This window comes from Balearica regulorum, chromosome 1 (genome assembly GCF_011004875.1).
Source record: "Balearica regulorum gibbericeps isolate bBalReg1 chromosome 1, bBalReg1.pri, whole genome shotgun sequence".
Taxonomy (NCBI): domain Eukaryota; kingdom Metazoa; phylum Chordata; class Aves; order Gruiformes; family Gruidae; genus Balearica; species Balearica regulorum.
Genome location: NC_046184.1, coordinates 197580013 through 197606832, shown reverse-complemented (window position 1 = coordinate 197606832; position 26820 = coordinate 197580013). Strand labels below are relative to the sequence as shown.

Here is a 26820-nt window from a genome sequence, read left to right as displayed (position 1 = left end):
GCCTGTGGCCATTTGTCCTCCTGTCATGCACCACTGTGAAGAGCCTGGCTCTATCTTCTCCATGACATCCTTCTAGGTACTGGCAGACTGCTGTCCCCCAAAGCCACCTCTGCTACAGGGTAAACAAGCCCAGATCCATCAGTCTCTCCTCACAGTGCAAGCAGTCCAGCTCCTGGCCATTTTGGTGGCCTCCGTTGAAGTCACTCCTAAAGAATTATGAGTAAAAGGCTATAATCTCTTCCGTCAGTCTCTGGCTCTGCCCCTGTTCATGCAGTTCAGGACACCGCTGGCCGCCTTTGCCGCCAGGGTCGCTGCTGGCTCATGCTCAGCTTGCTGCCCACTAACCTTCTGGGCCTTTTCCACAGATCAGACCCAGCCAGGCAGTCCCAGCCCTGTATTGCCAGGAATTCTCCCTTTCCAGGTGCAGGACTTCGCATTTGTCTTCCTTGAATTATATAAGGTTCCCACTGGACCATTCCCTCAGCTTCTAGGCCACTCTGAATGTCAGCCCTGCCCTTCAGTGTATTGACTGTTCCTCCCAATTTGGTATCAACTGCAATCCGGTAGGCAAGCACTCTGTTACCTCCTCTAGGTCATTGATAAAGATGTTAAACAGGAGAGGTCCCAGGACAGACCGCTGCAACACTTCTCTCATTACCAGCCTTCCAGTAGAGTACAACACTTCAATCGCTACTCTGAGTCTGATCGTGAAATGAGGTGTTTTACCTATATGGTTGTCTGCCAATCCTGACTGTAATCTCCTAATTTGGATTGTTCCATTAATCTTCCTAGGGAACAAAGTGAAGCTAAGTTACCTGTAGTTCCCCAATTTGGCGGTTTTTGGCCTTTCTGAAGGTGGGTGGAACATATTATTTCCACCAGCCATTGCGGTTCTTCCCTCATCTTCACAGCCTACCAAAGACAGCAAGTCTTTCAAGAACAACAGCCAGTCTCGCTGGACCCTTGGATGCAGCCCATCTGGTCCCAAGGACTTGTACAGGTTGAGTTCTCTCAAGTAATCCCAAACTGGATCCTCATCTACTGCTGGTTGTTCTCTTTGAACCCCTTCACTAAGCGCAGTGGGCTGGGACAACTCATTGGTGAACAATGAGGCAAAGAAAGCAATCAAGATCTCAGCCTTATCTGTGTCTGCTGCCACTAAGTCACCCACCTTACTCAGCACTGAGCCCACCTTTTCCCTGTCCAGCCTTTTAGTACTAACACAGCAGCAGAGGTTCTTCCTGTTGCCTTTGGTGTCCCTTGCAAGTCTCAACTGCAGTTGATCTTTGGCCTTCCTGACATCATCCCTATATTTACAGGCAATATTTCTAAATTCCTCCCTTGTACCTGCTTCCACCTCCTGTCCACTACCTTCTGGAGATGAAGCTTTGTCATGAGTTCCTTGCTTGCCAAGTCTGGCTCCTGATCATGACTGCTTGGCTTTCTAAGTACCAGGATGCGCCACTACCGAGTATCTTAGTATCCTCACGTGCTAAGAGGATACTATCTTTAAAGAACTGCCAGCTTCCTTGAGCTCCTTTATCCTTCAGAGCTGCATCGCATGGGATCCCACCTCCCAGTTTACCGAATAAACTGAAGTCTGCTTGCTTGAAATCCAAGGTCTGTATTCTGCCTCTCTTCTTCCTCATTCCATTCAAGATCTTCACCTCCATTATTTCATAGCTGCTACAGCCAATGCTGACATTATTATGTTCTAAACCAGTTCTTCCTTGTTAGTCATTAGATCATAATCATAAACTACATGCATTTGCCTCAATAATAATTAAAATAACCGATATGCACTTTTGCTAGAGTATGCCAAAGCAAACTCAGGGAATACACACCAGATCATCAGGACAATCAGCATGCAGACCAGCAACTTGTAAGTAATTGCCTTCAGCTGTAAAATTATGCCGAATATGCTCTGGCAAAATGTGTTTGTCAATCTTGTTGGGAAGGTGAGTTCCCGTCAGAAATTCGTTACATAAATCCAATATTCTGACGTTGAGGTTGACTGCCTTTTTACGCTGTAAGAAAAATAAAGTACAAAATACATAGTATTTTCAGACATAGTACAAACAGAACTCAAAGTCACTAAAACCTAAAGGAATCTTCCAGAAATTAAGCAGAAAACACAACATTTAAGATTAGACCAACAACATCAACAAAATCTTTACGTTTATGTTTCTGCAGTAAGAAAATGCACAGGCAGAATTTACATAAGCTTTGCTAGCTTCTTGGAAAGCATTTATAAAACTATGCCTAATATGATTACTACGTAAAACACAAAGGAGAGAAAAAAAGAAGCATCACTGAGATGGATAATTCTACTAGTATTCTGAAATATATACAGAATTACAGTTCTCTTGTTACTGTTTGTATTGCACTATTTTCGGAGACCACCAGGCATTTATGGTATTTCAACCCTTCCCTGAGGAGTTTATGATGTAAGCTTTTATCACCATCACACATTTAACCTTACTGTAAGATTTGCTTCAGTGAATCTGAGAGTATGCTATTGCCTGTGTGTTCACAGCTCAAAAGAAAAGGCTGAGGCTACAGATACCACATACTTGTAAAGTCGAAACAGTGACAAAACCTGCAGATCTCTGTCCTCCCATTCCACCCTTACTCTTTAAAACACATCTTTTGAGTTTTATTTTAAAAAGCAGAAATTCTTTGTAGCAGAAGTAAATTTCAGCTTACAATAGTGAAGGATTTCTAAAGTCTGAAATGAGAATTAAAAAGAAACATTGAGCAGCAAGCAATAGAAGTGGAACAGGGAGGGGAGGAAGAGGAAAATGTGCAAAAATAAGGGGCAAGTGAAATTGTAACTGAAAGAGGATGAAGCACTGTAGAAGCAATAGTCAATTCGGAAATAAAACCCAGAGTCCAAGTTTCAGAGTTGTTCTTTGTACAAAGTAATTGTAAAAATATATTCTAGAAGCATTTTGCAGGTCACAACACACCATCACAACCATGATCTTCAGAGTAATTTTACCACATAAATCTGGTAAAAGAGCCTCTGTATAGATCTTTTTGGAGGGGATGACTCAAATAAACAAGGTATTAACTTTATACAGGGACGTGAGCTATGAACAGACATCCAACAGAGCATCCATACCAGAAAGCATGATGAAAGCTGATGGTTTTAGCAAATCCATAACAAACTACTGCAAAAGCATGTAAATGCTCAAAGAGATGTAATCAGATCATGCCCAGACATTCAGCTGTGCACAAAATTTACAATGTCTGGCTATGTGAGCAAAGGAGGAGAGCCTGGACCCATACCTGATTCCTTCTAAAATACTCTACTTGATTAAGCCACTGTCACAGTGCAGGGGGTGCTGCTTTTCCCGCTCTGTAAATAACTTGTTCAGACAGCTAAGCACTTATTTTAAATATCTGATGCAGACATTAATCAAAGGAAGCAGGATGACAGGTCTTGCTTATAACTCTTCAGAACAGATATAGGAATGATGAGGGCCAAACTGGGAAGAACAGCAAACTAATATCTAAAACAACATTAAAACCCATACTTTCGAAGTGATTTAAAATAGACAAAATTAACCACTTCTGAGAAGACAAAATTCCACAGAGGACATTGGGAATCCTGGAGAACAAACTGACCCAGAATCATGTGATTCATATCCCACATTTCATTATCATTTGGTAGTCAGGCAAATTTCTGTTCACATATTGTAGCCAAAAATTACCTTTTCTTCATCCAAATGAATGCCACTGATCTCAAAATCAAACATAAAAAGTTCTGCCACTCGCCTAAAAATACAGTAAATCCCCGTTAAAACAGCCTCATTTGATAGCAAGCACAATTTCTTAACAGATTTTGCCCATAGTAGTTACTTAGGTTAGATGTCTTTTATAGAGAATAACAACACAGTTAAATTAGTATTGCTATTATGGACACAGACTTCCTATGTTTTAGATCCTTAACAGTTTACTCAGTGAAATAGGATTTTTCCTTTTTAGTTATTTTAGTCATCTGCATTGAAAATGTCCTTCAAAATATTTCCACTACATTAATCTAGATGTTTAACCAATTTGTGCAGACTACCATTTTAATTTGACACTTCATTTATTCTAACAGATCAGAAAGAGACATCTTCAAATCTAACATCCTTGATTGTGGGGAAAGAAGGAAAAAGGAAGTAACTTTACTCAAACATTAAGCTTGTCTACCCATGTTAGTGAAGAAATAATCCTAAACTATAACTGAATAAGCAGCTAATAAAACATTTTACAGCAATCATAAAGTAAGCTTTAAATAAATATACTGATAAGATGATTTTGAAAGATACACATTTCTATAAACTGAAATTAAGTTATATAGTCTGTTTCCTACTTTTATTGCTAAAAGCACTGACATATACACCACAGTACAGCACATCATTTTAATCAAAATAGTGTTATTGAAAAAAAATCTTAAGTTCTCATTTTTTTTGTTTTTGCACATCTAAGTTATTAATTTTAAATATATCTTGTGCTCTAGTCACAGAGACATCTGCCAAGACTACAGAACTACAAACTTCCTAACTCCTGTGCAGGTAATTTAGTAGTGACTAACAAATTAGTTAACAGAGATGTGGTATGTTTTCCAGTTGTGTTAATTAATTTAACAGAACACAAAATATAAGCAAAATAAGGGATGATATATACTATCTAAAAATCTAAACCTATAGGCTTAATAAGTACCTGGTTTCTGGATCTAGAGAACTCATAACAACTTCATCAGCTAGCAGACGTCTCAAACTCTGACACAGTTCAACATCTGTATTTAATCTGGAAAGATACAGAGTAAAATAATCATGCATTAGCAACAAACACTAATCTCTTGGTATTACTTATTCAAAGGCAGAGCTGAATATTTACTGAAACAACATTAAAAACCAAGGACTGTATTACTGTATTTTCAAAATGCTTTCTGGTTCACAGCCATGCTGAAAAATCACAAAATTTGTATGCAAAGGATGTGTGGACAAACTGGCATGGAAACAGGTCTTGTGCATCCAATAGGAAATACTTCTGGATGGCATTTTGTGGCAAATACAAGCAAGTCTCAGACTGACAGTGGACAAAAATAATCATGGCGAGAGCATAAAGGTAGGACAACTGTTTTCTAATCCTTATTTTGAAAGGACTCCATTAAAGGAAAATCTGTGCTCAAGTTTGCCATCAGATAAACATGCTGCTGGCTGCCACTGAATTAGACTAAGAGCTTAATATCCCCAGAACAGTTCCAGATGCTCACTGCTGTCCCTGTGCTAGACAATACTATATCCATCAGGTTTGCTGGCATGTTAACTACAAGTATGTACATTGACCGGAATTACTAGGTGGGAATCACAGTGGGGAACGAAACACATGCGTATACATCAGCATAGCTGTGGTGGGCAGCAGCCCCCAGTCTGGCAATTTTGAGCACTAACTTCTTAAATCAGTTGAGGTGCAGGAAGCCTCTGCAGTCCCATTTGTAAAATGAACTTAATAATTACCAACACCCAATTCAGAGACAGAAGAAGACATTGCATCATGCCTGTACTTCAGAAAAGGCTCTGTACAGAAGGTGCTAAGTAAGAAGCCCAACACTCTGTCAAAAAGTGGCTAAAAGCAGATACATATTGTGAGTAGTTCCTGAGGGATACCATTTGCCCCTGAAAACAAACATTCAACAACAGCTAGTTTTGAGCATTTACAATAGTTTGTGAACCTCTCAGGTTAATTTGTGCATACTTTCTTCTTTCTACAAATTTTAAACCTGAAGTGTTTTTCAGGTATTAGAGTCATACTGTTATAGACTGTGTGCTCGATCTAAGTCTTGAAAAATTCAGTTTCAAGTGAAAGATTTACCAAATACACTGGCAAGACCAAAGCAACAGTTTCTGCTGAATTTAATCTTACAGTTCTCTTTTTAGCCAGCCATGTTGCTCACAAGGCTTACTAAACAAACTGATGCACTGCTGTCCTCCTCAGAGTACAAAAGTCTTCACTGCCTCCGCAACTTACTGTGGGACACCAGGTCATCCAGTCAGTGCCTCCACCGTTATTAGGAATCCTGAGGGAAGCAGCAGACTCTGGGTCACCTTCACAGTACTGCTTGGTAAAGCTTTCACTTAACAAGGCTACTCCTGAATGCCACAGGAAGAGAAGACACTGAAAGGACACCGTATTTGGAGATTCACTCAGCCTCGAGAAGAGAATGCTCCAGGGAGACCTTATAGCAGCCTTCCAGTACCTAATGGGGGCCTACAGGAAAGCTGGAGAAAGATAGGACAAGGGCGAATGGCTTTAAAGTGAAAGATGGTAGATTTAGATTAGGTATTAAGAAGAAGTTGTTCACAATGAGGGTGGCGAGGCACTGGAGCAGGTTGCCCAGAGAAGCTGTGGATGCCCCCTCCCTGGAAGTGTTCAAGGCCAGGTTGGATGGGGCTTCGGGTCTAGTGGAGGGTGTCCCTGCCCATGGCAGGGGGATTGGAACTAGATGATCTTTAAGGTCCCTTCCAACCCAAAGCATTCTAGGATTCTATGATTAAAGATCACCCCTTTCCACCTTCTCAGCAGCAATAGCAGAAGAGATGCAAATGAATTCACTATAGTCAAGGACCACAGAGGTAACCTTCAGGACTGAGGTTTTAAGGCATTTTAAAAAAAAAAAAAAAAAAAGAAAAGGACCCAAAGAAGACCCAAACTTCAGAACCAGAAGTATTTAAGAACATGTTCTATGAAATGAGGTTTTAAATAAAGCACAAGCATGCCAGGGTAGACCAAGCATATAGCACAGCCCTAGACAGACACATCCTCAAACATTCATTTTAACGGGAGACTGTCCTTTCCTCTTTCACGTATCCCACTCACTGGCTGGAATTCAAGGGGTCAGCAAACCAGGAGAAAAAGTGTTGTAAAATATAACAGCTTAAATCTTAAAAACAAATTAGCATTTTGTACATATGCTTTACAACAGCTAGTTAACTGTCACAAGTCCAAGAAAAATGTAGCTTGAGCTGAGCTCAGTGGCATGGAGTCACTTGATAACTTAAAAACTGTTCAGAACATAAATTGAAGCTAAATAGAATAACCTTTCATGACACACCGTAACAAAGCTAAATCCTTAAATATCTGTAACAGCAAGACTGACACTTTATTCTGACATGCAAACCCTTCCTACATATTTTTTTGTTGATTGCTCTTTTCGTAGATGATCATACAGTGATTTTGAAAGTTGCATATAGAAACAAAAAAAAAAAAGAAGAAAAAAAAGAAGAAAACATACTTCTCTACCATGGTACCAATGTTCCTGCAAGCTTCTTCAGCAGCTTCTCTGAACGCAAAGTCCGGATGGGCAATTTTCACAAAATCAGCCTGACGTAGTAGAAGAAGAAAACAGTGAGGCGCAAAGACAAATTAAAAAAATCTTGAATTGCAAAGTTGCACCTAAGTAGTTCCATTTACATTAACATTTATTTCTAGAGTTCTGTGCAATCTATTTGCAGAATGTGCATGTTTTTCTAAAAAATAAAGCTTATTGGAAAACTGTGCTATAAAACCAGACAGTGAATGTGTCTTTCAAAAAACATCTTTAATCCATATACTTCTTAAAAACATTTTTAGTACAGTGTGTATCTTACAATACTTACAACATATACTCCAATGTATTTAAATATTATTACAAAAGATTTGTAAAACTAAAACTCACAGTTAAGAAGAAAGCACAGCACCAAATGTGTGTATAGGGTTTGTTTTCAAATCGGTTTTACTCTTATGTATAGACCATCAAGTTATGCTTTGACGCCATTACCTAGTAGGAAGAAATATGTTTAAAAAGAAAACCCCGAAGTCCTTTTGGATTCAGAACAGGGTTTTTATTTGACTTACTAATTTTTCGTAAGTCTCCAAATACTTAAAGGAGTTCATAAGGCTAGAAGGATGATAAAAAGGGGCTAAAGAGCTAGGGGCTTCCGTGACTGCTGACATGAATTCAAGGATGTTCTGGCATTGAAATAATAGAGAATTGAAGATTAGGAATATATTTAATTAAAGATTAGGAATACATTGAAGACATTCAGCATGATTTTACAGAAAGTACGTGAAACAAGCTTGACTTTAACAGTATGATTGCAGTTTGATTGAAAAGGCAACCTTACAAATCTTATACACTTAAGATTTTTACTTCTTGAAAAACCTGTTTAAGATCCTGTTGAATATTGACAGAATAGGTGCTGAATGGCAGATCTCAAAATTCCTGCCAACAGATAACAATCACCAAATTGCTTATAGACAGAGCTCTGCAAGCTCTGCATCTTTGAACACACAAACCTGAAGAGTAGTACAGAGGTAATTTTAACTCAGTAAACGGATAGAAAACTCTGACCACTGAATTCTGGTATTAGTGTTTTAGTTAGATATTGATTGATTAAGAGGAATTAGGCATAGTCTATAAAATATAACAGACAAAAGGAGAATTAGTGACTCGACAGAGCATGTAAGTACTTTCAGAAGGAGAAAGTGCCTGGCACAAAAGATGTCTTGAATCTAGAAAAGAGTAAGAAACAAGACTGGAGAATTCAAAACATGCAGAGAAATTCCAATGTGAAAACCAAAGTAAAAGAATTCAGTGATCTATTTATTAGGAACTGATTTCAATATGAAGGTTAGGTCTGTTTCCTTCAAATGAAGAGCAATGCTTTGATAAAAGATATACTTTGGGCAAACTTCGGGCAAAGTTTCTAGAGAGCAATACAAAGTGCTCCATTAAACTTAAATTTGGTGATGCAGAATATCAGACAAAGTATTCTCATTCTGTGGACCATAGAAATTGCAATGTAGGAAATACCTGCATTTCTTCTTGTGCTAATAGAAGGCAATACTGTTTAGTTTCATCTGCTTCTTGTAATCTATAAGTTCTCTACGGACCTTCACCCATAGACTTTCATAACTTAAAAACATGTGTACTGCAACCCTGCCTTTAACTTCGAGTGCAATCCTCTGTTTTCCAGAATATAAGTGATGCTGGAAAGCTTATGTATTAATATTACAGCAGAAATACAATTCTGATTTCACTGTTATTTTTTCTTGTTGTGGCCTTTATATTATTTTTACATCCGTCTTAAAATTAAATGGACAGTTTGACAGGATTTGTAGTTACCTGACGTTCAGTAAAAGCCTTTGTAATTAACTTTCAAACAATTTAATTTTCTGTCTTAACAGAAAATTTCACACTTCACTATTTACTGCAGTGCAGAAAACCATAAAATGGAACAACATGCTGTAAGCTTATTCAGTCAATTCAAAACAAATTGCTTCAAGTAATAATGAAAAAAGTATCTTACCAAGTCTGCTACTCTGCACAAGGCATCTGAAAGCTGATCAAAGATCATCACTGTCTCTGCTCCAGGAGGTGTTGAACAGGCCTTCTGGACTAGCTGTTCCGATTCTTGCAATGCTTTGTCCTGCGCTTCTTGAAATCCCTCTGGACAGCTCAGTTCTGGAACACCAAACAGACCCTGCAGTGTAGAACACAATGAAAACACATCACTGTTAGCCTCCTCAATTTCTGCCCCTTTGGTTCAGGATGGAATTATCACCACAAAGTTTTACCAGAATGACCCTAGCTAGCATATTGTGGCACTTCACTAAAACGTTCCCAGCTGAGTGTCTTTGTAGAGAGATTAGTCAGAAAATCAGTCAAAGGCACTGGTATCATATGAAAACATCTTCATTTCCCAGAGCAAAACCTCACCGAGGTTCTTTTAACCAGGACTGTTCTCAGCAAACCTTAAGAGTTGGCACCAAATTCTCACAAATTCTCCTCTTCCACCCCATAACCTCCTACACCATCCTCTTCTCAAAGCATTTTTTATCTCACTTCCAAAGTACAGGCACCAGACAAATCACAGAAAATCCATTTACCTTCTGAAATGAGGGCAAATCATCTCTCTGAAGCAAAAGAGAGTTATCAAGGAATGTGAGGACTAAGCAGGAGTGTCAAAAGAGTGAATGAGTTGGCCAGCAGCCCTAGATATCAACAGATTGCAGGCAATAGGACAGCGGTCTCAGGCTCATTAAATGAGCCCCAAATACTGGAATCAGATCTCAAAGGAATGATCAAGAACAACTAAAAAATGTTATGGTATGAACAGTTTTATTCCTGAAGTTCTTACCAAGCCTGGCCCTCTCCAACAGGGTAGGGTAAACGCACTGACTTGGGCAGGGTAGACGCAGACAGCAGTTATGTTCGGCATTTGTGGAAGAGAGTTAAAGAAGTCCTACTACAGATCAAACAAAATTGCTAACACTACCTGCTAGAGAAATTCCACGATACAGACCTACAACAATAAAAAAAAATCATTTAAGGTAAAAGAGCATCTCTGCAAGCAATACACTCCCTTTGCAACTGCCCAACTGCAACATGAGCATCTCCTTATCTCCTAATGACAGCATCTAATAGTACAAGGTACACGATTTCACTCAACATCCATCCCTTCACAAATCTTCCAGCTCCCTCAGCATCTAAAAAATCACAACCTGGATTTGAAAAGCTGCAGGCCAGTCACTTTACAATGCACCTTCCACAAACGCTTTGTGTTATAGCAGTCAGTTGCAAGTTTGCATATATCTTACAAGTATTTATCCAAATAAAATGAAAAGCTGCAAATTGACAGCTTGTATATACAAGTATACACTCTGAAGCAAAAGCATCACCTAAAGGAAGTATTTGGGACATTTCAAGTTGCTTTTTTCTATTTTCTTTCTGCCTGTTACTGCTGCTTTTCATTGTTACTAAAACTGCCTTTTTTTTCCCTAGTGCTTACTATAAGCTGGCCACCCTAAGACAGAAACCCTTTCCTCATACTTCCCGTGTTTTAATTTATTTGTGAACACTGAAATGAACACTGAAAAATATATTCATATATATATATACACACACATTTATATAAACACATGCACACAAACACAACACCACTCTTCAATAATGCTTGCTGTATAAGGGACTCAGGACTGCTCCTTCACTCAGATCCTCAGCCACCTGATGCCGTTCTCTACAATGTCCCAGAGAGCTCCTGGGCTTCCTACTGCCCTACATCACCATTCACCCTCCCAAGTAAGTTCCTCCCGTGTATGTAGTCCTCTGGGAACAGGAGGTATCTTCTCTTAGAGATAAATTAGCCATGGAGCTTCTCTTCCATATGACACTGAGTTTGACAGAAAAATTAGAAAATTATTAAAAAAAAAAAAAATGAAGCTTGCTGCAGGTCTCTGTGCTCTTTAATGGTGGCTGCATGGTTGCAGCATTTTTCTCTTTGTCTGGCCTCAGCATTTACACCCTACCTGTCACAACCACTTTGCAAGCCTGAAACATGCATCTCTTCCCAAAGAACTCTACATCCTAGTAGATGTAGATCAAGGAAATGCACAATATTAAACTGGATTATTTAACTGGATTATTTCCTGGAGCAAGACTTACATCATTGCACTCAGAGAGGCAGGAGAGCCAGAACAAAATTTCCCCAAACAAGTGTACGGTTATAAACAGAGGTGAGATTTGTCCTCACTGAATCCCTTAGTCCCAGACTTCAACAGCTTCAGCAGCCTGCGCACCACAGCAGGAATAGCTGAGTCAGCAGACTAACAGCTGGATTTTACAAGTGTTAAGTAGTCTGCATATCTGCACGCAGTGTGCCACTGAAAGTGCACACCTTAAGGCCGTCCAGGAACTTTGTTTAGATTCCCAGGACTCTCCTTAACAAACCTACCTGACTCACCCTAAAAAGAAATAAATCAAAAAGCCCGAGCGTCACCAACTGAGCAAATAAATGCTTTTTTGCCAGGAGCAACTGAATGTCAAGAACTATACCCATGTAGGAGGATGTCAGCAGTCTAACTGATTTGGAAGCACTGCCAAAGTGCACTGGCATGTCACTGACAGATGAAAAAAGAGACAGCCAGGTAAGAGCTGGGAGTGGAAGTGGTAATGTACATACACACACATACACACACACACGGTCTCCACTGAGGGTCTAAGCAAATGTTTCAATAAACAAGGCCCTGATTTTCAAACTCTTGTGTATCCAGAAGACTGAATGTATTTGTTTCATTAGAACCAAAACAAACCTTTACAAAGACGTAACCACCTAACCCCCTGGTAACAGCCCGGCTGTCCCCGCCACCGCGATTTACAAGTTTTAAAATAAAAAATGACACCCAAGAAAAGCAAAGCGCAAGGCTGCCGGCAGCCAGGCCCCTCCCCTCCCGCCGCTCACCGTCTCCCTGCCCGCCGCGCTGCCCCGCAGCTGCTGCTGCTGCTTCGCATCGAAGGCGGCGCCCACCGGGCACCAGCTGGTGCTGACGGCCCGGCACCCCGGACGCGCCGCCCGGACCCGCAGCGCCCGGCCCAGCGCCGCCGGCAGCGCCCGCCGGCAGCCGGTCAGCATGGTGGAACGGAGCGGGCCCCGGCAGCAGGCCCAGGCGCTCCCAGCTACGAGCTAGGCCGCCACCTCCGCGCGCCCGGGCCCAGAGGAGGAGGAGAAGGAGGAGCAGCAGCAGCAGCGCCGGCGGGCACAGCGCGGAGGGAGGCGGAGCTCCTTGCCCCCCGCCCCCCCTCAGCCCGCCTGCCCGACTCCTGCGGGGCAGAGGCGCCCTCTGCGCGCGGCTGTGGCTCGGCCCGGCGCTGCGGGGCCGGGGAGGGCCCGGCGGGCTGGCAGGGTGCTGCCGTGGGGCTGCGGGGCCTGGCGGGAGACCGGGGCTGCGGTGAGAGGAGGGGCCTCTGCCGGCTGAATTTTCTCCTACATGTTTTCCAGTTAAACCTAAGTCCACTTTAAGGCGGGTTTGGTTTTGGGTTTGGTTTTGGTTTTGTTTTTTTGGGGTTTGGGGTTTTTTTTGGTGGGGTTTTGTTGGGGGTTTTTGTTTGTTTGTTTTTGTCTGGATGCTTCTGCGACGCAAACTTAGAGCCTGTGGCTTACAGGAAAAAACTTCTTACTGAAAAATTAACATAACCCTTTCCTCTGTCTTGGTGTCACAGTATCTTCCTCACTAATTCAGCTGACATGAGAAGTGCAGCCATTTTTCCTGGAGAAACCCACCTGGCCGTGTTCGGTTTGGGTCTGTGATCCATACCTGAGTTCAACAACAGTGGGGATGAGCCCACCTTTCCTTGCTGCCCCGGTGGCATTAGGGGTGGTGGGACGCCAGGCCTCATGCTCCTACGTTGCATTTGTGCTGAATTTCATGATGCTGACCTGTGTCAGCTGGTGTCTCTGCTTTATTCTTTTTTTAAGAGGAGGGAGTGAGACTTACCAGCATCTTCTGTTACATTTTTGAGTTTTAGGGGAAAAGGGAAATAAGAAAAAAAATTTGGAGAAAATTCACAGAAATTAAAGTTTTATCTCACAGGAAATATCTCAATCAGTTCTCCAGCATGTCTGCTTCAGCACTGACTAAAGATTATGTTTCATTTGGGAGAATTTGTTCTGCACCAGCTAATTCTGAAGTACAGCAGCATTATGCTTTATTTTTGCACCAGCATTAAATATCTGCCCACATCGGAGGAACCACATGACGCTTCCTCCTATCACTCTGTTTTGCTCTATTTCAGGCCGTTGGCTACGCAGAGAGCAAAGAACCATATTAAAAAGCGGTAAAGTCTGCCCTGCTGCAACAAAACTCAGTTGTGCTGCAGAGGAAGCAGCCCCCGTGGAGATAGCAAACTATGACACAGAGCAAGCAGCCCCTGTGGAGGTATCGAACTATGTTAATTCCAAGTTTAAAGATTATTTTGAAATGGTTGGAGGCAAACTAGCCAAGTTTCAAGTCCATCTACACATGCCACCTAGAAAGATAATAAACTGGCTTGGAAATAACTGCTGCTTAATGTTTATACAAGATGCTAGGGACCCACATGTCATAATTCCAGAACTTGAAATTTTATCTTCTATTTCATCCCACCTTCTTTTAAAACATTTGTCCTTCAGAACTGGTGTGTGCACTCCTGTATAACTGCAGTAAATCACCAAACCAGTAATGTGTCAAGCTCAGCACCGTACGTTCTTAAGAGTTGTCCTCTCTTGTGCAGAAGCCGTTCCTGAAACCAACTGTCCTGCAACTGCAGCCATAAAAACAGTTTATTCACATTAGGAATTTTATTTTTACTTTGAGTTTTAAAAAACAAAGCTGACAACAGTAGGTTAGGACAGCTTAATAAATAAACACCTGGTACCTTGTGACTGGGACAAGAAGGCGTTTAATTCAAATTCTTCTGAGCATGGCTCTGAAGCCTTGAGCTGTGTTTTAGCAGCTGGTCATGAAAACCTCAGCACAGTAAGTTGTGTAATTAGCAGTTGTATGCATAATGAGGCCTGGTTTCCTACAGGTACAAGTAGCGTGATCCTACACCTTCCCACTGTGATGACTTCAGTTAAAAAAATTACTCAACTTTTAGGGAGATGCCTAGCTGGTCCCAACCCGCTCTGCAGTCCTACATCTCCCTTTCAGCCCTTGGCATACTTCCCTGGATGATTTCTGTTGAATCCAGTAGAAATTGGCCAGTGGACAACTTTATTAAGGAGGGTTGAAGGACACAGACATACAGCATTCACGGCTAATGTGGAGTTACATTGTGGATGACGGCAGCGGCTCCAGCGTGTCAGAGGTGCTGAACAGGAGGAACCCAGAGAAGGTGGTATCATCATCAGCGTCTGCAAACAGCCCATTGAAAGTCTCTCCTTGGTGAGCCTGCAGCCACACCTCATCTCCTTTTTGTAGCTCAAGGATGGCGGCTCCCGAGGCCTGGTCCTCTCCACTCTGGTACCTGTCCACTGTGTGCAGCATCTTGATGCCGTTTTTAACTAGAGCTACTCGGACGTTCCTTGAGTAGACAGTGATGTGGTAGGTGAAATAGTAAACACCAGGGTATTTGCAGGTGAATTTGCCAGTAACTGAGTTGTAGTCATTTAAACTATTATACAGCACCTTGTCAAACTTGATTGGGCGATTTGGGGGGGGAAATTTGGTGGCGGTTGTAAGGCCGACACTGAAAGCACTCCTTGGCAGGACTGCTGGGGCACCTACATTCCCTTTATCTCCTCTGTCTCCTTTCAAGCCCCTTTCCCCTTGAACTCCTGGATTACCCCGTGGCCCCAGTTCTCCAGTATTACCTTTAGGACCTGGATTACCAGTCAGGCCAATTGGCCCTGGGAAACCAACTCTTCCAGGATGGCCAATTTCACCCTTTGTCCCTTTTGGACCTATGGGCCCAATGTCTCCTTTTAAACCCTTTTGTCCTTGCAGTCCCAGCTCTCCCTTCTGACCTTTGTAACCCACTGCCCCTATAATTCCTTTTGGTCCTAGTTTCCCAGGTTGTCCTCTTTCTCCTTTATCTCCTTTGTTCCCCTTCTCTTCAACAGTCCCATTCACTCCTAAATGAAAAGAAAAAAAGAAAAAAAAAAGACACTTTCTTGTGATATTCCACTGAATTAGTGGGGCACAACCTGAGTTTCAGCACGGACCTATATGTGTAGGTGTGTGTCGCCACTGTACATACTGTAGTCACATACAATTTCTCATACATTTATGTGCAGGATAAGCATAACATCTGAAGGACCTGCTATTGTGTTAGAAAACAGGTGCCCTGGCTGAGAGCAGCAAAAATAAGCTCAAAGAAAGGAAGGTGTCATTTGTCTCTAGGTTGATGGTAGCATTGAGAGCTCATATCATCTCAGGCACAAGCAGAATCTGTCCAGACATTTGTTTTCAGCCGTTGTTATACAAAATGGGGGAGATGATGGTTCACAATTTCATCAGAGGAAGGTTCTGTTTGGACAACAACCAGAACTTGCTTGCCATGTGTTTCTATAATTTCTACATGATGGATCTTTGCTTAGGTTACTTAGATTGCTATTGAAGCAAAAGGCTTTTTGTCCTTGTTATTTGCTACTGCCTGTTCCATTTATCCTTCACCCACTCTTGGACTGAAGCTCAAAGCCTTTGAAAATCCTCTGATTGCTGCACAAGTGTTTGAAGGTGAAGGTCTCATGATGTGAAGGGCATGTTAGCAGCTGATAGGCAAAAGATACCATAATGATCATATACTCTATCAATCAGGAAAAGAAGCTGATAATTTCTGCATAAGAGCCTCTGGCTTCTGATGTTAGCAATAATGCTGCATTTACAGTTTACTGTTCTCAGTTTACAATTGAAAGTATTTAACAGCAGCAATGAACTGAAAACAGGTGAGATTTTATGGTGAGCCTCTGGGAAAAGCAGCGCCGGTCCGTCAGGACAAGGACACAGGAAAAGAAGGTAGCTTTGGTAATTTTAAACATTTGTGGCCTCATGTCTCATGCTCCTTCTGGGACTGGATTGTTTCTAATAGACTGGAGAAAAGTCTGACAGATGTAAAGCACCTTGTAATTACTCTCATGCAATGCATATACCATATGTTATTTCTCAGGGTCAACTTCAGGATTTTGAAGAACCTGGACACTGTCTTTGGCAGACTTCCATGCTTTTGGATATATACATTCTCTGTGTACAATTACCCTGTGAATGCACAAGTCCAGCATCTCCAGAGTTATTGAATTTGTGCAGAAAGATGTGATGCCACTTGCACAATGGCTGACTCCCTGCTTTTATGCACACGTCGCTCTGCACATGTACATCCATCTGACACAGGGACATGCTGCATCTGCGTAGGTTGGCTAAACAGGTGAAGTATACAGGATCTACTGTATTTTAGGTGTATAATTTGTGTTTTCTACAATTTCTTTTTAAAGTCCCTTTCTCTGAAGTTGCATACAAGTGAGCCTCACTTTCCTGAGGTAGCTGCAGATGTGGTGTCTTCCTCAGCAGCTGACAAAAAGATCAGAGCTGGGAAAGGTAGGATAACAGGCTGAGGGAACAAGCTGCAGGGCAGCAGAGGCAGCGGGATAGTTGGAGGTGGCAAATTCCTCCCGTATTGCCAGCATATGTGTGCAGCCTCTACAACTTCTGGAAAAAGGTTTTTTCCAAGGGCAGCAGTTGATAGACAAATAATAAATCGAAACACTTCTTCCCTGACCTTGTTCACCTTTCTCTCCATTTGCACCATCTTTTCCTGGACTGCCAGGAAGTCCTGCTTCACCTAGTACAGAAGAAGAAAAACAGATTTTCATTAAACAATTAAATTATCAGAAAACTTGGGATGAATCCTTCTCTAATACTTCCTCTTCAACAGGCCTGACTAGACAGTAATGTAGTCTTATTCCTGACTTTTAGTGGGTGCCACTGCTGGTACTTTTATCTTATGGAGAGATTGACAGAGAACACAGAAACTCTGCTTGAAGACAGTGCTTTTTTTGAGACAGGGAATCCTTGGCATAAAGAGGTGGGTTATCGAGATATGTAGAGGAGCTACACCTCGGTCAGGACCACTAATGTGAAAACCTCTTGTCCTGTTGTTGCCTCCATCCATGGAAGATATCAGCAGGAAAAGGAGTAAGGAATCACATTCAGCAAGTAGCTTTGCAGGGACAGGAAGCCTAGTAGTGAAACAACGTTAAATTCCCCTCTCAAGAAGAGACATCTGCAGGGGTTTGGCCGGTGGTAATGAAACTTTACTGTGGAGTAATATTGCCTGTAGAACTGAAGAAGGCATTCACACACTTGATCCCTGTGTCTAGCATGACACAGACTTTACACTGCTCTAAAGAGCAATTATAGAAGTCATTTTTGTAGTAACATCACAGGTGACCAGGAGGCATGTGATCAAATACCTGGATTTGCATCCAGAACACAACAGAAGAAAAAAGAGTTGGCAATTTGAATGTAACCATATTCCAAGAGCAGCTCTCTGGCCGTGCGGACTGGAGAACAGTTCTTTAGCAGTTTTCTGCACAATGGGCACAGTCCAGCATCTGCTGAAATCTCATTGACTTGGTAGGGAACAAAACTAAGTCTCATGCATTTAACTGCAAAGGTATATGTATATACAATATAAACATACAATATAAAGAAAGGTACAGTCACCCCAATTTGTTCAAACAAAGAATAGTTAGTACAGTCATCATAATAGCTTAATTTAGGAAAAAAAGTTGGGGACTTTGTCAAAAAACAATGATGTCATGTGATGACTCACTGGAGGAAAGTGAAGACCTTTACAAGATAAATGGAAATAAGTAGGCTGTAGATTTTCCATTTTTCAGACTTTCCTGGACCCCTGCATATAGAAAAAGAAGGCAGTTCATTGTATGTGCCTATTAGGAACTAATGGAAATTTTTGTTTGTTTGTTTCTAGATTTTAAAAGCGTTTGGGTTTAGCCAGGCTAGGGCACTGAAAGCAGAAGGAGCACATAAGTGATTGCTTGGCAGAGAACTCTAAATCATTTTTAAACAAGATGGTTCAAAATAACTCTACCAATCACTGAGGTAAATACGTAAGTGGGTAGACTTGTCTTTCAGTAGTCCAGGGCAGGCCATAAGCAATGAATATCTCTCCATTGCCCAAATTATAAATGCTCGTTATTTTTCAGCTGATCTAGTTTTCTGTATGGCCACACAACAGTTGTGGTGGATAAAAGAGAAGAGTCAAGTAGTAGGAAAAGGATCTGGTAGAGGATCCTGCCTATGCCAGCACAACCATCAAAAAACCGCACATCAAACTACACCGTCAACACTGATTCCGCAGCAGACACTGCCTGCGGAGGCATATGCTTTTCTGGCGGAGCAGGTGATTCATTAGCTTAGCAACTCAGTCTGTTAAAGGCAGACATTTCTACTAGCTCGAAAGACATAGAAAAACATTTTAGCCCATTATAAGTTAATTTCTTTTAGATCATTGATCTCACTTTGGTTTATGTACTAGATCATATACTCCACTGAAAAGAGCTGTGATTCACAATCCTTAAGATCCGCACTTGGTAGAGGGCTTTATCTGATAAGCACAAGTTTGATCCAGATTGATTTGTGCGGGTGAGTTAGCCAGGCCCACAATAACAGTGTTTGTGACAGGTTTATGCATTAAGCCATAATGTCACCTGCATGATGCCACTCAATACTTGACCTAACATAAAGCCAGTTGGGGAAAAGTCGTCGTCGTCGTCGTCCCCCGCCAAATTTTGTGAACAAATGTGAAGCAGTGGATTTGCACTTGTCCTGTGCTTTTCATTCTGGGGTCGTGACACTTCAGATGAAGTGCTATATGTCCACATACCCACAGATTTATCACCTTGCACAACCCTGGCCTTGACATTCCAGCATGGATGCAAAGGCCATTGTTATCCTGAGGCTTAAAGTGCTATGGGAATTATTAGCTTTAGGATGCTGAGATTACCTCTGTCTTCAGTATCGCAGACAAATCTCTGTTCTAGGCTGTTAGACCAGACATGAATCTTACACTGTTTTTCAATAGTCTCCATTCCCAAATTTCCCTCTAGTGGCTCTTGAGTTACAGCAAGTAGGCACAGTCAGAAGCAAGTGCTACAAATGTAAAATTTAGATAAGAAGGAGAAATCTTCTTACCACTACACACTTCTTATTACACTGAACAAGGTATCAGTTGTGATTCTTTTACTGGGCTTGAAGCTCTGTACAGAAATATAGTTGCTCTCCTAGAGATGGAGGAGGAGGTTTACAGGCTTTAAAATTTTCAAATAGACATGAAAATATTCCTGAAGTAGAATGTGAGGTCATTCTTCTTTTGTTTTTAATCCCATGGACCAGACCTCTCCATAGTATTAGCTATCTTGCTTTCATTATTAGGTCTTTCTTTATATTTCCTTCTTCAAACAAGTAAATGACAAATGTCTGAAATGTTTTCTGAAGGCTAAGCAGAATAATCTCATTCATGCAGAGTGACTACAGGCAACTTTGGGAGCTAATGGCATTGCATTTGAAACATGAAATCATTTATTCTGAACATAGTACCTGTATCTCCCTTGTCGCCTTTTGAACCGTCACGTCCATCACGGCCAGGTATGCCATTGTGCCCGGGATTGCCAGGGATGCCAGGGTAGCCTTGGGTGCAAACATCTTGGTTTTGTGTTTCTGCTGTGCTGACTACAATAGCCAGCAGTATAATCCAGCTTTTCATTCTTTAGATAGGTTATATGATTTTGGCTGAAAGATTTAAGAAAGCAAAAGTACATCTGCCTAAGTCTACTTTAGAAGGGGATGCAGGGTGGGGGAGGGAGGAAAAAAAGGAAATGGAGTTTCACCATGTCTATTGATTTGGGTTTTTTATAGGTGTCTATATAGCATTAAGTTCAGCCCCGGAGACTACTGAGTGCTATTTCAAATAATAATTTAATGGGAATGTCAGCCACAGCATCATGATACATTTGAAACATTTACTCAGCTTTACAAAATTTAAAATATTCCTTAATTCCCTGTGATTTGGAGCATCAGGTTCTGTTTCATGTTTTCTTATGCAGTATGACTTGTGGAAATCAGTGACTCCACAAAGGGAGATTTTGATGCAGGTAGATGGCAAGCAGCTGAAAATCACCACAGCTCTGGGGAGGTTTAGAGCTACCCTTGATGTCCTCAGGATCTAGCCAACTAACAAGAAAACAGCTCAGTGCATCCCACAGAATTTCACTCTGTTGTATTTAAACCATCAGTGCATTGGCAAAGCCCAGATTTTATGGATTTGGCTGAACTTAACCCAAATTTCAAGATCATAACAAAAAGGCAACTCAGGCAAAAGTGATTATCCCCCCCCTCGCCAACAATTGCAGCAAGGAATGTACAGTTGCAGCAGCTATATGCTGAAGAACTTCCAGTGACTTGTCTTACTTGAACCAAAATCCTGAAACCTCAATGTCCAGCAAGTCTACAAGGAATTGTGCTGATAATAACGTTGTTGATGTTCTAAGCCCAAATGGACGGTCAAAATTTCAAGTCTGGGGAGTGATTGAGGTAGGACCAGTGATCCTGCATTTATAGACAAAGATTCATACAATGTCCTGTTTCTCTGAGCTGTGGTTTTGCTTACATAACATATAGGCATTCCCCTTGTTCAGAAATCTCTTTGTAAACTCCTCTAGCCAGAACAATGCCCAAAGAGGAGCTATTTCATGGCTGTTGCTGCCTTTCAGAGCCATGCAGAAACCTGTCTACATCTTCCACCTTCCTCTTTCCTATTTCAAAGACTTCCTACCAAATGGCACCTTATGCATTTGAAGTCTGTAAGGAAACCCTTCTTCTCTCTGATCTCCAATCTTTTATCAGAAATGTTGGCCATTAATTACCCAGTATCTATCTAACAATTTCTTAACAGAAAAATAATATAATTGAGCCAGTCAAACAGCTCATAACCAAGAAGCAGCAGCGGTCTTATTGCCCACTTCTCCCTGCATCTACTTGCGATTGCGCAGTTGTACCTCTTGTCTCCCAGAGCTGGCTCTGGTGCCACAGGAGGTGAGCTAGGGCAATTCAATCCCCTAATTCAGCACAACACAAACGTCTTTTTCTTTTCTTTTTTTTTTTTTTTTCATTGGCTTTAGTTGTCTACTGGGTTAATAAGTTGAATGACCTCAGAGGGGGTCAGAGCTGGGGCAGAGCGAGATGAGGGCAAAGATATGAGGGATCAAGTAAGAGAGTTTTTTGGGAAAATGAAGTCGTTAGTCTGGTTCTCCCCCCTTGTGTAACTATGCTACTTAAAGTCCAGCTTATATTTTTCCTTTCATTAGAGTGTCCCTCCTGTATAACGTCTTTTAATACAGGCCCACCAAAATACATTAATACCTAATTCTGTACACAACTGGTTTAAGTGAGTGTAAGGACAATTAATGGGAAGAGATTAGACTGAGGAATGAAAATCAAATAGCAACAAAACTAATGTGCATTTTATTTGGAATTAATATTCATAAATGTCTAATGCATAGAAGCTTGGTCTGTATAGATTAAATACTTATACATGTAAAAGCGATAGTCAGAATGAGTGAATTTTACATAATTAGCTCTTGAATTGATTCTTTCATTAATGAGAACTTAATACTCAGATCAGTATTCCTTTTGAAATATTAACTAGCATTGACTAAAAAATTATGTCTTCCGTTTAATCTCTTCACCACCATTTCTCAATCTTATGAAACAATGCACACAAATACCATGTAGAGACTAGTATGTTCTCGATAAGAATGATTACACCCTATTAGCAATATTCAATCTAAATATTCTTTTAACTTAGTTTATAGAAGACAAATTTAATTTTGGGACATATTCCTTAATCTTTTTATTCTGTCTTCAGAAAAGTTGCCCATTTTGCAACAATTATCGGAAATGCAATTTATGGTGCCTTTGCCAATGGTCTACAGGGAGATATTTGATCACCTACCAGCAAAATCCCATGTCTGCTGCTGCTGCTTGGCACTAAAGAAAGTTGAAAATAGATTAAACTTTTGCTACATAAATAAACATCTGCTGCCTTAGTTAAAGGACTCCAGAGGAGTGCAAAAAGAAGAAGTGCTCTTGTATGACACTGTTAGGATATGATGCACCCCATGGAGAAGTCTGACAGTCCTTGTCCATAGAAAACCCCATTCCCAGTTGTCTAAGGCAGTGTTTCTTGCCTAAGGAATAGACAGTTTGGTCCCTGTACATGCATTCCTCTCCACAAGCTGACAACATCAATATCATCATCATCACCACCATCATCATGTATAGGATCTTTGGTCTTACCTCATTCACTTTGTACTTGCAGTGTTCTTGGGCATCGTTAACCAGAGTATAAAAGCTTCATGTAAAGGAATGCTTGCTTCAAATACGTGCCTTGAGGACAAGCACTTGTTTGGTCACTAAATTCTCAAAGGTCAGTGATTTAATTTTGAGAGCTGTTCAATTATTAAAACAGAGGTTTCAACTGGAATCTTCCTATTTATTCCAATATTAAGCTGAAGTGCTCTGTACTTTGGCTTTTACCACTGTTACATGAAAGAAAATTGTTAAAATGGATTAATAATTCTTTGATTTGCCTGTTCCACTGTACAAATACATTACACAGATGCTAGCCTTTGACAGCTTGGTTGGTATGTAGAATGGAAGGCATGTCTTATACCATTATTGTGCTGCAAAAACGTGTAATAAAGTTAGTTTCTGTATCAAGCAATTTACAATGGAATAGGGGACAAAAAGACTATAGAAATTAAAAATAACTGCTGTGAACATGGCATTACAAAAGTTAGGTGATTATGGAAAAAAACTAATGAGTTTGAATTAAAGTAAATAAATTGAATGACAAAAAGACAGCTTTTCATGTGTAATTAGCAGGTTCCCCATCTAGCCATTCAAGCATCAGTCAAAGCTGTTCTGCTACTAAATTATGTATTATTGGTAACTAAATCTGAAGAAGCCATAATGATACTTAACTGTGTCTTCTTGAAACTACTGAAGCTGCTGCTGTCTAAGGACTAGTGGAAGTAAAGCAACCGAGCGTATCATCAACTCCGTGAATGCTGATTGCGAACAGTGAAGGATAAAGCCAATAGTAACAGGAGTTAATGTGTTATCGGAAGTGGCCTTAATTCACCCCTGTTGGTGCAAGTGACTGAAAACACTGTGTCTGAGGGGGGGTCCCACACTGCAAAGGTGTGATATGTGTGGGCTGTGTATCAAATCACGTCTCCTCGGCACAGCTGAGCAATGAATGGTTTTCGCTAAGGTCTTCACCACCACCCTGTGGTAATAAGAAAATACTGCAAGCGTTATGGTGCCCTGGTTTGCATCTGGGATATTTTATCTACCATGCTCTGAGAAACAGGAAGGACAATGTGTAGCAATTAACTGCTCTACTTGAATGAACTTTTGGTGCCAAATTAGCCTTACTGCTGTGCTAATTGAGAAGAAGAAATGAGAGCCAAGAGAAATAATCCTGTTCTCTTTGCCCATTAGGCACCATCTGAAATTTTCTAAGGTTGCTTAGCCTCGGCCTCCTCTCACACTTCAAAAGTTTGAGTCATTAAAAAATAGCCCATCCTGCCAGCTTAGTGCTGTGCCCTCAGTGATCCGTCCTGCCATGCAGAAAACCTGGATTTATTGACAAACCTTCCTGGCTGTGGGGTGCTGGGAGAGCTGGTGGCTCCGTGAGGACAGCACAGGGGGCAGCAGGGGCTCCTGGGGACACGACACTGGTGGTGGGGACTCCCAGGGCGGCAGGAGCCTTACACTGGCCCAAAAAAGGCTGTAAATTTGGCAATGGCAACAGCACTGTCTATCCCAATCCTAAGCCGAGAATGACATAATTCATTAGTTACATCTACCTTGGTGGACTCTGCAGTCGCTCTGGTTTGATCCTTTCTTAGCAGAGAACCAAGAAAACTGCTGTAGGAATGGCCTTGAAGACAAACATTACCATCATCTGCTTTCTAGTATGCCTTGTCTCATCACAGAATAATCCCTTGGAAATAATTACACAGTAGCGTAAGTTCATAATTTTTTTGTTACACCTTAATGGCAGGAGATCCAGGGGTTTTTCAGATTGATTGCTGTGCTAATATGAATATGGTGGTAATGACCAGAAGATGGGTGGTTAATAAAAGAAGGTATGACCAACCTTATTAGCATAGCACCTTCTAGACACTTTTTCAGTCCTTCATGAGCTGGTATCTCCAAAGTCTGGGCTATGCTTATGGGTAGAGACCAAGGTTAACTCTGCCTAGCAGATTTCCCTATTGACTTCAGTGTATATATTGGGCCTTCTGCCTTATTTCCTATGTATGTGCCTGGTTCTGCCAGCAAAGTCCCTCAAGAGCACCTGGAGCTCCTCCATCCCCCTGAAGCAGTTTCAGCTTTCCAAAAAAATCACTAGGAGAAACAGTCAATACATCTTGTGTTTCTTTTCTGTGTGAAACTCAGCCCTTGAAGGGCAGTGGTACTCGTTGCTCTGCTAATCTCTGCCCCCTCAGATTTACCCTTCTGAACTTTGCTAACACCAGACTCTGGTGATGTGGACACCTTCCAGCCTTCGTTTGTCTGCGGAGTGGTTTGTCTGTCATTGTGGTGGCCCACTCTGAATGCTTAAAATATTAAAATGACTCCGGTAAAACCTTGCCCAGGTGTCGTCCGTCCGCCTTGCCAAAATGCACAACAGAAATATAAGATGTAACATAAACAGAGGGAGGGTGTGATGGACGTGGATCACTTGTCTGATGCAACTCGCTGTAGGTGCCAGCAGAAACATTATGTGGGGATGCTATATGGAGTCTATAAGAGGAGGGTGTGGAGGGGATGTAGATATGTATACAAACACACACACACAGAGTCACACACATCTTCTTTTTTAAACCAGAGCCTAAATACCTAATAGTAGCAGTATGCGAGTTCCCATCCCTAGGTACGCACCTGGACAACCAGAAGTCAGTCCCAACTTGAACTAAAGTAAAGCAGTGAACTAAACCTAACACAGACCTAAGATTTAAAAAGCTCCAAACAGTTGTGCTGACAGTTCATACAGTTTCAACACATTCTCATAATGACATGTTCTCCAGCTAGTTAGAATAACCTAATTTTGAAAAATATTCAGAAACACACTAAATATTTGTGTACTTTCCTTACAGACTATGCAATATGCAGTTTTCCATTGCTGACATTTTCATTTCTACTTTGATACTGTAACATAAAGAGAGCCTCAATCCTTCTCTTTGGTACCATGCACAGATCATCATGTAGCCTCTAAAAAAATCATCAAAGGAAAAGAAAAAAAAAAAAAAAGACAAGCAATATTTCTATTTCTGCACTAACTAAAAGCTCCACCTGATAGATGAGCTCTCAAAGAACTTAAAACCTGATGGTATGGAATGATCTGCAGGATTGGGCCTGAGTGCCAAAGCATGAAATAAAATGCACAAATGAGCTCACCATGGCCAGATGAATTTCCGTAGAAGGCCTGTTGATCACAACGCCGTACTCCAGTGTTTGCTCAAGGTATGTTTTTCAGTCATCCGATCTACCTCACTAAGTGCTCAGACTGTGCCTTTCGCTTTGATATCCGAGCACTCGGCACACATCCTGCTGCAGCAGCAGCACTGGGGAGGCCTGCGAAACTCAGCTTTCAGGTGAACCAAGAAATAGGCACTGGAAGGAGGGGGAAAGAATTGGCAAACCCAACTATTCTGTCAGCATTTAAACTTGCCAAAGCATTTTTGATGAAAAAATTTCAGCAAAGTATATTATTTTGTTAAAGCTAATGTGTCTCAGCGAAAGATAATTTTTGACACGGCCTTGAGCAGGAAGGGGACACGCTCGCCTTTCAGATATGGTCTCCCGTTCTGTCTGAATAACGAGAAGTGAAAACACTTCCCTGAGTCAGAGCAGTAAGTTGAATCTCCAGCAGCGTTGCCCTTGCTCTAACGAGCAGGCAGGGAGGCCTGTTCACACACATCACCAGAACATGCCTTTTGGGTGAACCCTTTTAAAAGGTTCTGCTTTTGTTCCAAAGAAAATAAAATTTCATCCTCCTTTCCTCAACTACAGTACTTAAGTCACCATTCTGTGTTAGCAGGAGCTTTATTAATACCAAAGCTGCATTTGCATTTACTTCCAAGGGGTACTGGGGGAGCTGTCTGCCAGGACAAGGTAAGGCACGGCGATCGCGGCTGCACGTGGCTGGGACAGTAACAAGGATGGATTTTGCCTTAATGATGAAGACTTCAATCCCAGAATCAGTTTTAGCAGTTGTTAAAATGAACTTGGGCTGGGAAGTACTGTAGCTGTTACTGGAAAAGCGAGAGAGGAGGGTGTGACCTTTTTTGCTTTAAAATAATAAAATAAATATGACCTTTGATACATTTTTGCATCACAGAGGATATTTTGTAGACAATTTAAAAAAACCCACAACAA

At 41.3% G+C, this 26820-nt stretch overlaps 2 protein-coding genes across 3 annotated transcripts in view; both read right to left on the bottom strand.

The window, feature by feature from the left end:
* The window catches only part of MIPEP (mitochondrial intermediate peptidase), a 78528-nt gene extending 65871 nt beyond the window's left edge, over positions 1 to 12657 (bottom strand). Inside the window, exons 1-6 of one of the 2 annotated variants that reach the window (XM_075742170.1) lie at positions 12276 to 12657; positions 9345 to 9518; positions 7289 to 7377; positions 4714 to 4800; positions 3717 to 3780; positions 1845 to 2027 (exon numbers count right to left, since the gene is read on the bottom strand). In XM_075742170.1, the coding sequence (XP_075598285.1) occupies positions 1845 to 2027; positions 3717 to 3780; positions 4714 to 4800; positions 7289 to 7377; positions 9345 to 9518; positions 12276 to 12446 (768 nt within the window). In that variant the 5' untranslated portion in view covers positions 12447 to 12657. Of the gene's footprint in view, positions 1 to 1844; positions 2028 to 3716; positions 3781 to 4713; positions 4801 to 7288; positions 7378 to 9344; positions 9519 to 10175; positions 10416 to 12275 lie in introns of those variants that run through there. The other variant, XM_075742171.1, reaches the window with a different exon arrangement.
* Positions 12658 to 14129: 1472 nt separating this feature from the next.
* On the bottom strand, positions 14130 to 23412 carry LOC104638784 (uncharacterized). The gene is made up of 5 exons (XM_010306676.2): positions 23353 to 23412; positions 22666 to 22817; positions 19909 to 20100; positions 17066 to 17128; positions 14130 to 15425 (listed from the first exon to the last, which is right to left on the bottom strand). Exons 3-5 carry the CDS (start codon positions 20072 to 20074, stop codon positions 14620 to 14622), a joined length of 1035 nt encoding a protein of 344 aa, XP_010304978.2. The 5' UTR covers positions 20075 to 20100; positions 22666 to 22817; positions 23353 to 23412; the 3' UTR covers positions 14130 to 14619.
* Between the last annotated feature and the right edge of the window lie 3408 nt (positions 23413 to 26820).